Below are 11,980 nucleotides of genomic sequence, written 5' to 3' on the forward strand. Positions count from 1 at the left end.
TGATTAAGAGTGAGCCGACTGGAGTTCTCAAGAGTTGAAGACACATTTCCCACGCTGAAGTCTTCTGCCGCTTGCGTTTTAGGGTTTTACAGGGGACAAGCTGACGTCGCTTTCTCTGGGCCAGGGCCAGGGTCCCATCGCCATGAAAATGATTGAGACGGGTATTGCGGACGGCACCTGGGTGGTCCTGCAGAATTGTCACTTGGCCACCTCGTGGATGTCCTCGTTGGAACGAGTCTGCGAGGTTCGAATGCGCCGCAAACGCCACCAAATACATGATATCCACTGCAAATCCGTGCACTGATACGTTCTTCGTCCTCACCCGTAAGACAATTCCTCATATAAGAGGGCGCACTAGTAGAATGATAGTGTCGGAAAAGCCTTTTTAATAAGGCACACTCATTTTTGTCCATCTTCTAATCTGTCTCGCATTTCTGCGTTCAATCGGGGGCCTTATTTGACCGAGTTGATCAAAGTTCGACTCTTGTAATTAGCCGCTTCACACCAAAATGGCTGACTTCCTGTTCAATTTCTACCATGGGTACTTGAGACTTTTTTTTAACGCATTCACTCGCAGCCATGTTCACTGAAGCAACCCCCTTCGCTCCCAGCTGTTTTACTGGATTTGGACTGATTTTGCATTTTGAATTTACCAAAAGAAAGATTAGAGTCTCTCTGTGAGTAAATTAGCTTTTTTTTCAACAAGGCCCTGGTTGCTCTCTTTTGCTCTTCTGCCACCTGTTGGCCGTTAGTGTAATAACTACCATTTCTTCAACCGTTCTTTGCAGTTGAGAGGCTGCATCAAATCCTTCTGTATGCTCGAGCATAAAAAAAAACAACATAAAAAGTCAAGAATTTATTATTCAAATTTTTCCTTTCAAGTGCCGTCAAATCTGTTGCTTTGACTGTGTTTTGCCGTTGCGCAGGAGTTGAACCCGGAGTCCACGCACCCGGAATTCCGGTTGTGGCTGACCAGCTACCCGTCGCCCACCTTCCCGGTGGCCGTGCTCCAGAACGGCGTGAAGATGACCAACGAGGCTCCCAAAGGCCTCAGGCCCAACGTCGTTCGTTGCTTCTTGATGGACCCCATCTCGGACCCCAATTGGTTCGACAACTCCAGCAAGCCGGTCAGTGGATGTGTGTGTGTGTGTGTGTGTGTGTGTGTGTGTCTTTATGAGGATTTCAACTGATTAACTGAGCGGAGGTTGAGATGTCTTCAATGAACATGTCGTTAGAACACTGTCGGTTGGCTTCTTACTGCCCCCTGGTGGCCAAGGTGGGCGCACCAGTCAGAGCAGCACATTCAATCGATGCAGTGTGAAAACAAATGTTTCATTCTTTTTTATGTCATGAGTGTATGTTTCTTTTTTTTTTTTTTCTTTTTTTTTTTTTTTTTTCTATTTAAGAGCTCAGTATTGTTCATTCGGAAATGTCGTCATCATTGCTCTTTTTTTATTTTTATTTTTTATTATTATTATTTTTAATTTTTTTAATTTTTTTGTGTGTGTGTGTGTGGGTGAGTATGTGTATGTGCGTGCGTGCGTGCGTGCGTGCGTGCGTGCGTGTATTTGTTAGCTCACCAGAAAACCTATTAGAAAAAATCTCATACCGTTCACCTAAACTGAACACCAGGAGACCCGAGGGGACCAAAGAAAACCAAGGAAGGTGAAATGGTGTATGTTTGTAAACGGTTCAAATATTGCGTTGTGTTATTTCCCCTCATTACAATACGCATTACAAATCCCACTGCTGCTGTTCCGTGGGCGTTGGATGCTTTTTCAACCTCCGCCGCGTGCGTTTCTGCCGTTTGCTTCAGCTGTGGAAACATTCCCCGCCTGTTCATCCGAGGCCACACCTTCCGCTCGGCCTTCACCTTTTTTGTGTACATTGTGCATGTGCGTGCGTGTGTTTCCAGGGTGTGTTCAAGAAGCTCCTCTACGGCTTGTGTTTCTTCCACGCGCTCACCCAGGAGAGGCGAAAGTTCGGACCTCTGGGATGGAACATTCCGTACGAGTTCAACGAGACCGACCTTCGGATCTCCGTGCAGCAGTTGCAGATGTTCCTTGAGCAACATCAGGTAGATTTCATGGCAAGATGTTGGGACATTTTCCTGAACAGCTGAAAACAAATGCCGTTTGATTGATCGTTCAAAACAAACAGACGATGGCTTTTTTTGTGACAGCAGAAGCGGCAAAACGATGTCAAGAAAGGCTGGACTGGTTTTGTTTGTTTGTTTCCAGCTTTTTTTCTGATCTTCTTGTTGAATTGAGCCATTTCTGGCTTTTTGCTGGCACGAGATCGCGGCGTAGTTCGGACATCGCGACGAGACGAGCGGTTTTCCAATCGTTTGAAACGAAAAAGTGTCACGTCAACATAAGCATTTTCACTCACAAAGGCGGCACTTCATGCCCCCAATACAATTCTTCTCTGGTGCTTTTCTGTGGTCATTTTCCCACCTGTGATTGTTCGTCTATATCCACCCAGCTTGTATGCTAATAAGCGAAATTCCAAAACACCTTTTGACATTTTTACGCACTTAGCGCTCGAAAACCTCCATCGTTGCCATGGTGACGTAAATGTATTTTTTGTTAATGACGTGACATTTTCATCCTCAAGTCCTGCTGAATTCTTAAGCGCGAGTCTGCAGAAAATGCCAAAGCTGCAGCCTTTGCTCGCCCTTTTGTTATGTAGAGCAGACTTTGAGAATAATACGTGCGCTATGTCAGCCTTATCTCGTTTCCCGCATTAGGACACCATGAGACGAAAGAGAACTTCATGGCCGCTAGTAACCCAGCAGCCGCTACTTTTTTAAAGACCTTAAACAATAAAATAATAAATGTAAAATAATACCTTCCGAACCTGGGCAACATCGTAAACCATTTTGCTTCTTGTGAATCAGTAAATCTGCAAATGAGTAATGATGGGAAAATGAAGCTTCATGAAGCACTTGCGATACCTTTTGACTCCTCTAAGATGGTGCTCTTGGTTTAAAGATAAAGACGAGCGCAATGAAAATTCTTTCATTTCTTTTTTTCATGAGATTTTATTTGAAAGGGACAACGCACTTTAATGAACAACAGTTGCAAATATGCCAGATTCTAGCAGCGGTTGCTAATTTGCAACTGTAGGGCCTTATACATAAATACATCACAAAGTCAATATAAAACAAATGAGAACGTTACAATAAGACAACAGAATGTCACAGTAAGACGACAAGATAAAAACAAAACAATATAAAAATTGCATCTTTTGAACTATGAGTGCCATCGAGAGGAGTAAAAAAAAATATCGCAAGTGCTTCATGAAGCTTCATTTTCCCATCACTACAAATTAGCCGATGCTAAGCAGCATAGTTAAAAAAAAAAAAATAATCCCCAGTGGGGCCGTTTTGGAATCACCTCTGACCCCGCATGAAAGGAACCGACCGTTTCCAGAGCATTTGAACTGATCTTCAGAATATTCTTTTTGTGTCGTGCAACGAATTCCACCAGGAAGTGCCGTTTGACGCCTTGCGTTACATGACGGGCGAGTGCAACTACGGCGGTCGCGTGACGGACGACTGGGACAGACGGACGCTGCGCACCATCCTCGCCATCTTCTACGACCAGAAGATGGTGGAAGATCCCAACTACAAGTTTGATCCCAGCGGGATCTACTATGCGCCGCCCGAAGGGGACGTAAGTACACAAAATTTGTGTCCTTCTGATTGCATTTGTGCCCAAAAAAGTCATCCGGGACGGACTTTCGGCTCACCTGCAACCTCATGAGGATCAAGCGGAATTCGGGATTCGTGTCGATGTGTGTGAACAAAAGTACTGCGCTGACAATAAGGACAAACAATAAGCGCCAAATGTGTTCCGATCCATTGGGCGCTTTGTTCCCAAGTGTGACGGCCCCCTCCGAGCGCAGATCTTTTATTCATGGGCTCACATTAGCATAGTCATTATAACAAAATGTCAGCCGTCCAACTTGTTGTGTTACCGCCAGTCTTTTTTTTTTTTTTTTTTTTTTTTTTTCAGTACGAAAGTTACATCGAATACACCAAGTCGCTGCCCCTCAACCCCTCGCCGGAAATCTTCGGCATGAACGCCAACGCCGACATCACCAAGGACCAGTCGGAGACGCAGTTGCTGTTTGATAGCATCTTGCTAACGCAGGTACATCTTCTTTTTTTTTCTTTTTTTTTTTTTTTCCCGTCCGCTACCTGCCGGAAAACTCTGCAATTTTTATGTCAAGCCAAGATGGCCACTTGAAACCAAAATGGCTGCTTTTGTCTTGAATTTCCGTTCTGGGTCCTCAAGACACCCAATTTTGTGTATTGATGAAACTGGTGTGGGGGCCCGAACAACGAAACAAGAAGCAAATGTACCCTTTCGGAGATTCGTATTTGTCCTCCCGCCACATCAGGTGAAATCCAAACTTTTTGGTTTGACGGCGGCATACGGACAAAAGGAAGGACGCGAGGGACACTTTTGAAATACTTCAACCGAACATGCCAAAATCAATCAATCAATCAATCATATATTGTTTGTATTGTCTAGTAGTTCATTTGATGAACTTTCTGCGAAAGGTGATAATGCAAATACTGTAGTTTAACAGGAAGTCGGCCATTTTGTTTTGAAGGAACCAGTATGTGTCAAATCCAGGCCTCAATCAACTTGACAGGTCAGCGTCAATGTTTGTCCGGAGCGTTTTTTTCTGGAACCTCCACCACAAACTGCTCATGTATTTTACAATGCATTTCCTGAAATAATGTCAATATTTATCTGTAGAAATGGCGCGCAAATGCTAAAGAAAATTGTTGAAAGTCGTAGTGTAGCAAATCCAATCGCAAGCTAGAAGGTCAACACACGTGGAAGTAGGAAGTCAAATTGTAACATATTCCATCATTTGGGAACTTTGATGTGAATTGTTTTGTTTTTTTAGAGATTTATGAATTTTACTTTAAAAGTTTGAGAAGTTTTGGAACGTTTTAAGAAGCTGTAAAGATGACCAGAATGAGATGAACAGTTTTGAAGTTGGAATGTTTTGAATCAGTGGAAAAATGTCAATAATTCTCAAAATCTCCTCATTTTATAAAGTTTTTGTGAAAATATGATCATTTTGAGAATGTGATCTTTTTCAAAAAGATGTCCTGAATGGGCTGAAAATAATTGAAGTTGGAATCATTTGAAGAAATGTGGAGATCAACATGTAAAATGTTCTAATATTAATTTTGGAGTCATGAAATACGGCACGGGAATTTGGGGAATGTGAAAGTTGGAATGGTTATGACAAAAAAAAGTGGAAAGAGAACGAATAATTAATAAATCTTTTTTTTTTCATGGAAAATGTGGAATTTGGGAATAAATTGAAATGAGTTGACGATTGTAGCCAGGAATTCCTGAATGAGGTGAACATTTCCATCTTTTAAAAGTTTAACACACGTGGAAGTCTTCAAGTTGTTGTTGTTAATGGCAAAATAAAAAATGTGAAATCATGAAAATATGATTTGGTGAATTGTGAAAATGAAATCGTAGCCAGCGTTTCCTGAACAAGGTGAATCATTTGAATTGGTTGAAAACTGCCCCGGACATCATTTTGACCAATCAACATGAAACTGAAAGAACGCGTCGATCATTTTCCGACGCGCAAAAATCTCTCAAGCACCCACGGCTCAACTTTAAACAGAAAGTCGGCCATTTTGTTTGAAGACTGAGCTGGTCCGCTGACTGTGTCGAAAAACGCGAGCATCAAGCAAATGACGAGCGACCCTGCAAACATGTAAATGAGCCGTTTTTTTTGGCCCGCTGGTGCCGAACGCGGCGTGCGCCAACGAGCTTCTTGGACGGCGTCCCGCACGCTTTACGCTCCAGCTTGGCCAACATCCCGCATGGCTCACTTTTCATTCCAAGGGAAAACTGGCATATGTGCAGATGATGCCCACAAAACTCACACACCCGCAATCAGATCCACCGCCGTCCCCCCGGGAGTTCCCGTCCGCCTTTTTATATGTGAACTCGCCAGCCTTCAATATTTGATTGCGCGCTGTGTTGAAATATGCCATGCAGCATTCATTAAAGGCAAAAGTACAAATGCATTTTTCAGCTGTTTGTTGCGAGAGCTCCGAAAAGTACGTCCAAAAAAATTTCTCCTTAAGAGGCTCATCTTGCCTTTTGCCGTTGCCAAGCGAGACCCCCGCCGTGCGATGCCGCATCATTATCACGCGCCGCTGGAAAAATAAACCTGTCAGATTATGTCTTATTCTGTCAGATTTACAGCTTGCCTCATATACATATATATAAATATATATATATATATATTATATAAACAGATCAAATCCAGGACATTTCTTGTTGCTCCGGCGCTTGAGCTCCAACTTCTTATCGTGTCAACGCGTTGATTTTATTCTCTGCATTTTTTGGCTCTTTGAAAAACCGTCACCTTTTTCCGACCAATTCAAATGATTCACCTTGTTCAGGAAACGCTGGCTACGATTTCATTTTCACAATTCACCAAATCATATTTTCATGATTTCGCATTTTTTTATTTTGCCTTTAACAACGACAACTTGAAGACTTCCACGTGTGTTAAACTTTTAAAAGATGGAAATGATTCACCTCATTCAGGAATTCCTGGCTACAATCGTCAACTCATTTCAATTTATTCCCAAATTCCACATTTTCCATGAAAAAAAAGGATTTACAATTATTCGTTCTCTTTCCACTTTTTTTTGTCATAACCATTCCAACTTTCACATTCCTCAAATTCCCGTGCCAAATTTCATGACTCCAAAATTAATATTAGAACATTTTACATGTTGATCTCCACATTTCTTCAAATGATTCCAACTTCAATTGTTTGCAGCCCATTCAGGACATCTTTTTGAAATAGATCACGTTCTCAAAATGATCATATTTTCACAAAAACTTTATAAAATGAGATTTTGAGAATTATTGACATTTTTCCACTGATTCAAAACATTCCAACTTCAAAACTGTTCATCTCATTCTGGTCATCTTTACAGCTTCTTAAAACGTTCCAAAACTTCTCAAACTTTTAAAGTAAAATTCATAAATCTCTAAAAAAACAAAACAATTCACATCAAAGTTCTCAAATGATGGAATATGTTACAATTTGACTTCCTACTTCCACGTGTGCTACACTACGACTTTCAACAATTTTCTTTAGCATTTGCGCGCCATTTCTACAGATAAATATTGACATTATTTCAGGAAATGCATTGTAAAATACATGAGCAGTTTGTAGTGGAGGTTCCAGAAAAAAAACGCTCCGGACAAACATTGACGCTGACCTGTCAAGTTGATTGATTTCCGGACTCCATTGAACAAAATGACTTTTGAATATGTTGACTTTGTTTGCACACCCTTTCAGCAGCGCCGCACTTCAGGTGAAATTAACTCATTGACTCGCAGCCATTTTCACTGAAGCAACCCCCTTCGCTCCCGGCTATATTTTGACTGATTTTTCAAAGGCCCACAGAATATTGTGTTCTATTGCTATAAAAACTTGGAACCTACCAAAATAAATATTCAAGTCTCTCCTTTCTATCAGGGGAAAACATTTATATATGTTTCCGTTTTGCAGGAATTAGCAAAATGAGTGAGAAGTTTCATCGCTATCCACAAACCTGTCGAAAACACTGTCAAAAAGAGCTTGTTGCAACATGGCCTGGTTGATCTCTTATACTCTGCCGCCACCTGCTGGCCGTTTTTTTTGTGTGTGTAATAACTACCATTGCTTTAAGCCACCTCTTTGCGTCAGAAGCTGCATCAAAGCCTCCTGTATGCTCTAGTTTAAAAAAAACGTATAAATACGTTTTTGGAAGTGAAGGGCAACTTTTTGGGTTTGAATGAGTTAAAGGACGAGATTCACGGATGAGCGCGAATAAGAGTCAGAAAAGGCCAAGTGTATGGCTAATTTGACAGAAGTTGAAGCCGGCGAGGCGCCGAGCCCGCGTTGGGGGGTCCTTCTCATGTCAGCCACCGGCGTGACTCCGCCTCCTCCCTCCCTCCCTCCCTCCCTCCCTCCCATCAGTCGCGCTCGTCGGGCGGCGACTCCAAGTCGTCGGACGACATGGTGTTCGAGGTGGCGGCCGACGTCCTGAGCAAGCTGCCGCCCGACTTCGACCTGGAGCTGGTCATGCTGGAATTCCCCACCAGCTACAACGAGAGCATGAACACCGTCCTGGTGCAGGAGATGGGACGCTTCAACAACCTGCTCTCCATCATCCGAGACTCCTGCGCCGACCTCCAGAAGGCCATCAAGGTGCGAGGGATTGCGGGCTGCGCTGGGATTGACAAAAGGATCCGTGATGGCGGCGTTTTTGTCGCGCGCAGGGCCTGGTGGTGATGTCGTCCGAGCTGGAGGAAGTTGTGAGCAGCATCCTGAAGGGCAAAATCCCCGGCATGTGGATGAAGAGGTCGTACCCGAGCCTCAAGCCGCTGGGGAGCTACATCAACGACTTCTTGGAGCGACTTCAGTTCTTACAGGTACGTAAGCAAGTACCAAAACGAATGGTTAAAAAAAAAAAAAACTAATACTAAAACTAATAAAAGCTCAACTAAAAGGATAAAACAAAAAAAAAGAAGAAGATCTAAAACAAAATCAAAACAACAGTTTAGCCGCTGGGGAGCTACATCAACGACTTCTTGGAGCGACTTCAGTTCTTACAGGTACGTAAGCAAGTACCAAAACTAATGGTTAAAAAAAAAAAAACTAATACTAAAACTAATAAAAGCTCAACTAAAAGGATAAAACAAAAAAAAAGAAGAAGATCTAAAACAAAATCAAAACAACAGTTTAGCCGCTGGGGAGCTACATCAACGACTTCTTGGAGCGACTTCAGTTCTTACAGGTACGTAAGCAAGTACCAAAACGAATGGTTAAAAAAAAAAAAAAACTAATACTAAAACTAATAAAAGCTCAACTAAAAGGATAAAACAAAAAAAAAGAAGATCTAAAACAAAATCAAAACAACAGTTTAGCCGCTGGGGAGCTACATCAACGACTTCTTGGAGCGATTTCAGTTCTTACAGGTACGTAAGCAAGTACCAAAACTAATGGTTAAAAAAAAAAAAAAACTAATACTAAAACTAATAAAAGCTCAACTAAAAGGATAAAACAAAAAAAAAGAAGAAGATCTAAAACAAAATCAAAACAACAGTTTAGCCGCTGGGGAGCTACATCAACGACTTCTTGGAGCGACTTCAGTTCTTACAGGTACGTAAGCAAGTACCAAAACTAATGGTTAAAAAAAAAAAAAAACTAATACTAAAACTAATAAAAGCTCAACTAAAAGGATAAAACATAAAAAAAAAGATCTGAAACTAAATCAAAACAACAGTTTAATGAAAAAGACAAAGCTGACCATGACCAGTACCAAAACTAATGGTTTAAAAAAAACTAATACTAAAACTAATAAAAGCTCAACTAAACGGATAAAACATAAAAAAAAAGGTCTGAAACTAAATCAAAACAACAGTTTAATGAAAAAGCTGACCATGACCAGTGGAACCCGTCGCCTTTTTCCAGGACTGGTTCGATCAGGGCACGCCGGCCATATTCTGGGTGTCGGGCTTCTTCTTCACGCAGGCCTTCCTGACGGGAAGCCAGCAGAACTACGCCAGGAAGCACACCGTCCCCATCGACCTGCTGGGCTTCGATTTCGAGGTCCTGGAAGACGTCAAGTACAAGCGAGCTCCCGACGACGGTAAGAAAAGAGATCAAATAGTTCGTAAACGGGAAAAAATGGATAAGTACACACACAATGTCCACATTTATTTTCGTCATAAAAAAACACTGTTATACATCAAATTTATTACAAGTCGATATGTTTATATGTCCCAAGTTTATTTTAATGACTCATAGTCCCAGAAATACGGTACAGGAATGAAATGTATTGTAAGTATTAATGTAATATTACATAGCAAATATCATATTTGTGCGTGTGTGACTTTCAGGCGTGTACATCCGCGGCCTGTTCTTGGATGGCGCCCGCTGGGACAGGAAAACAAAACTTCTGGCCGAGTCGTACCCCAAAGTGCTTCATGACACCATGCCCGTGGTGAGTCGGACACGCTGTCGGTGGGATGATTACCTCCGCCAAGCTCAAAAATGGGGTATACGCCACAGAGGAGGCGGGACTTCCGACTTCCTGGTTTTCACACATCAGCTTTGTTTCCGTTTCCTGTTTTGCGCCACGTCCCAAGTTTGTGCGCTTCCGCCTTTGTGACCCTCGATTGCGCGTTCCCGTCGACGGGTGCGAGTGTGTCCAAAGCATTTTTAGAGAGTTGAGACGCACCGGGAGCGCGTGATTGGGGAGGGCAGGGGTGGGGGGGGGTGCGAGGGTTGGAACGCGGCCATCAGTGGCCGGAAACGACGCTGGTGTGTGAAACCTGGAAGTCGGAAGTCCGTGGCTGCGTGGCATCGACCCAATACAAGCTAAGTGTTGTGTTTACCAGCAGCATTTAATTAGCATTAGCGCCACCTCAAGGCTGGAATGGAACTGCAACTAGGGATGAACAGTTGACCATTTCCTGTGAATAATACGTCCCTTTATATATCACTGTCCCCCCAAAATGATCTTTGAAACGCATCTTTTTTTCCTCTGTAGGCAGTGGTTTGACAATCATTTGGTTTATCAGTGATACAATTTTATCTCTAACGTTGGGTTTTCATACTAAAATAAAACTGAATGGAAACGCTAGAAATTCGAAAAAATAAAAAGTGTTTACGCTTCGATTGGGTGGATTTTGAAGCGTATCGAAAAAAGGAAAACGTGAATTGAATGCTGACGAGACCGGATACACGTCACGCGTTTTGACCGGATATGACATCACACGTACGTTTGTAGTCCGAAAGCAATGTCGAACGATAAAGTAAGGCACGTTAAAGGAGACGACGAAACAGAAATGTTTTTGGAATCAATTAAAGAAGCAAATATTAATGATATTTTAGATGCAAAACAGCAAAGAAACGATACGGTTGATCGAGAATGGCAAAAGAAAACTCATAAGACGTAATCACACGGCGCAGTCACTTCCTGGTCTTCTTTTAAATTACGGGTGCATTACATCTCTTTGGTGTATAGCGCCACCTACAGCGGCGGAGTGCCCTCTCAATATTTGCAAAAGAAGAACAAATGGAAATGGCAAGAAGTCGCATGTCCGTTTTGCGCGTTTTCAGTCAATTCGCTTTCAAAATGTGAAGCAATTGGATAAAAACCTGACTTAAATGTTTTTTTTTTTTTTTAAGAAGAAGAAAAAAGCGCTGTTGTGATAATACTGAAAATCGCGAGCTGGCCACTTTGCGCTGATGAATTAGCCGAGCTAGCGTGAAGCAAATGCAAGTAGTCAGGAGATTTAAAATGCCGGCAGCAAGTCATCCACTTTTTTCACTGATTGTTTTTCTACCTCGTTGTCGCCCCGAGTGCTGATGAATAATGCACATTCAATAATTAAAAATGTGTTTATTATTCGCAGGGAGTGGAAAACAACAGAGGCGGCTTTGAAATGCAAAATAGCGATGACGTTCGTTCCGATTATTTATTTTTTTGTTGTTGTTTTGAGTGGCCCACTTGATGTTTTGCTTTTTTTGTCAGACTTGTTGAAAGGTCTTAAGGGACCCAACACCTTGTTACCGCCGTCCTTTCATGTTTGCGTCCGGCAAAGTTTCACTTTTCGCGCAACCGTCTTTTCTCGTGTGGTTCTTCCCCGTCCGACTCAGATGTGGCTGAAGCCGATCAAGCGTCTGGACATCCCCGAGCGGATGTGCTACTTGTCGCCCGTCTACAAGACGAGCGAGCGACGGGGCACTCTTTCCACCACCGGACACTCCACCAACTACGTCATCGCCATGACGCTCAACTCGGACGTGGATGACCAGCACTGGATCAGGCGCGGCGTGGCGCTCCTTTGCCAGCTCAGCGCATAAACAACACGTTTGGATTTGGAGGTCGGTATTTATTGCTTTTCAGCAT

General features: G+C 42.6%; 1 protein-coding gene across 1 annotated transcript in view; it reads left to right on the forward strand.

Moving 5' to 3' along the window:
* dnah7 (dynein, axonemal, heavy chain 7) overlaps positions 1-11,980 on the forward strand; it is a 61,299-nt gene that overhangs the window by 48,851 nt on the left and 468 nt on the right. Inside the window, exons 57-66 of the mRNA XM_086090513.1 lie at positions 83-244; positions 927-1,127; positions 1,916-2,077; positions 3,492-3,677; positions 4,020-4,157; positions 8,038-8,268; positions 8,340-8,492; positions 9,535-9,712; positions 9,963-10,066; positions 11,728-11,955. Of these exons, the coding sequence (XP_085946639.1) occupies positions 83-244; positions 927-1,127; positions 1,916-2,077; positions 3,492-3,677; positions 4,020-4,157; positions 8,038-8,268; positions 8,340-8,492; positions 9,535-9,712; positions 9,963-10,066; positions 11,728-11,934 (1,722 nt within the window). The 3' untranslated portion in view covers positions 11,935-11,955. The remainder of the gene's footprint in view (positions 1-82; positions 245-926; positions 1,128-1,915; positions 2,078-3,491; positions 3,678-4,019; positions 4,158-8,037; positions 8,269-8,339; positions 8,493-9,534; positions 9,713-9,962; positions 10,067-11,727; positions 11,956-11,980) is intronic.

This window comes from Leptonotus elevatus, chromosome 12, assembly GCF_054856555.1.
Source record: "Leptonotus elevatus isolate MCC_2025b chromosome 12, RoL_Lele_1.0, whole genome shotgun sequence".
Lineage (NCBI taxonomy): Eukaryota > Metazoa > Chordata > Actinopteri > Syngnathiformes > Syngnathidae > Leptonotus > Leptonotus elevatus.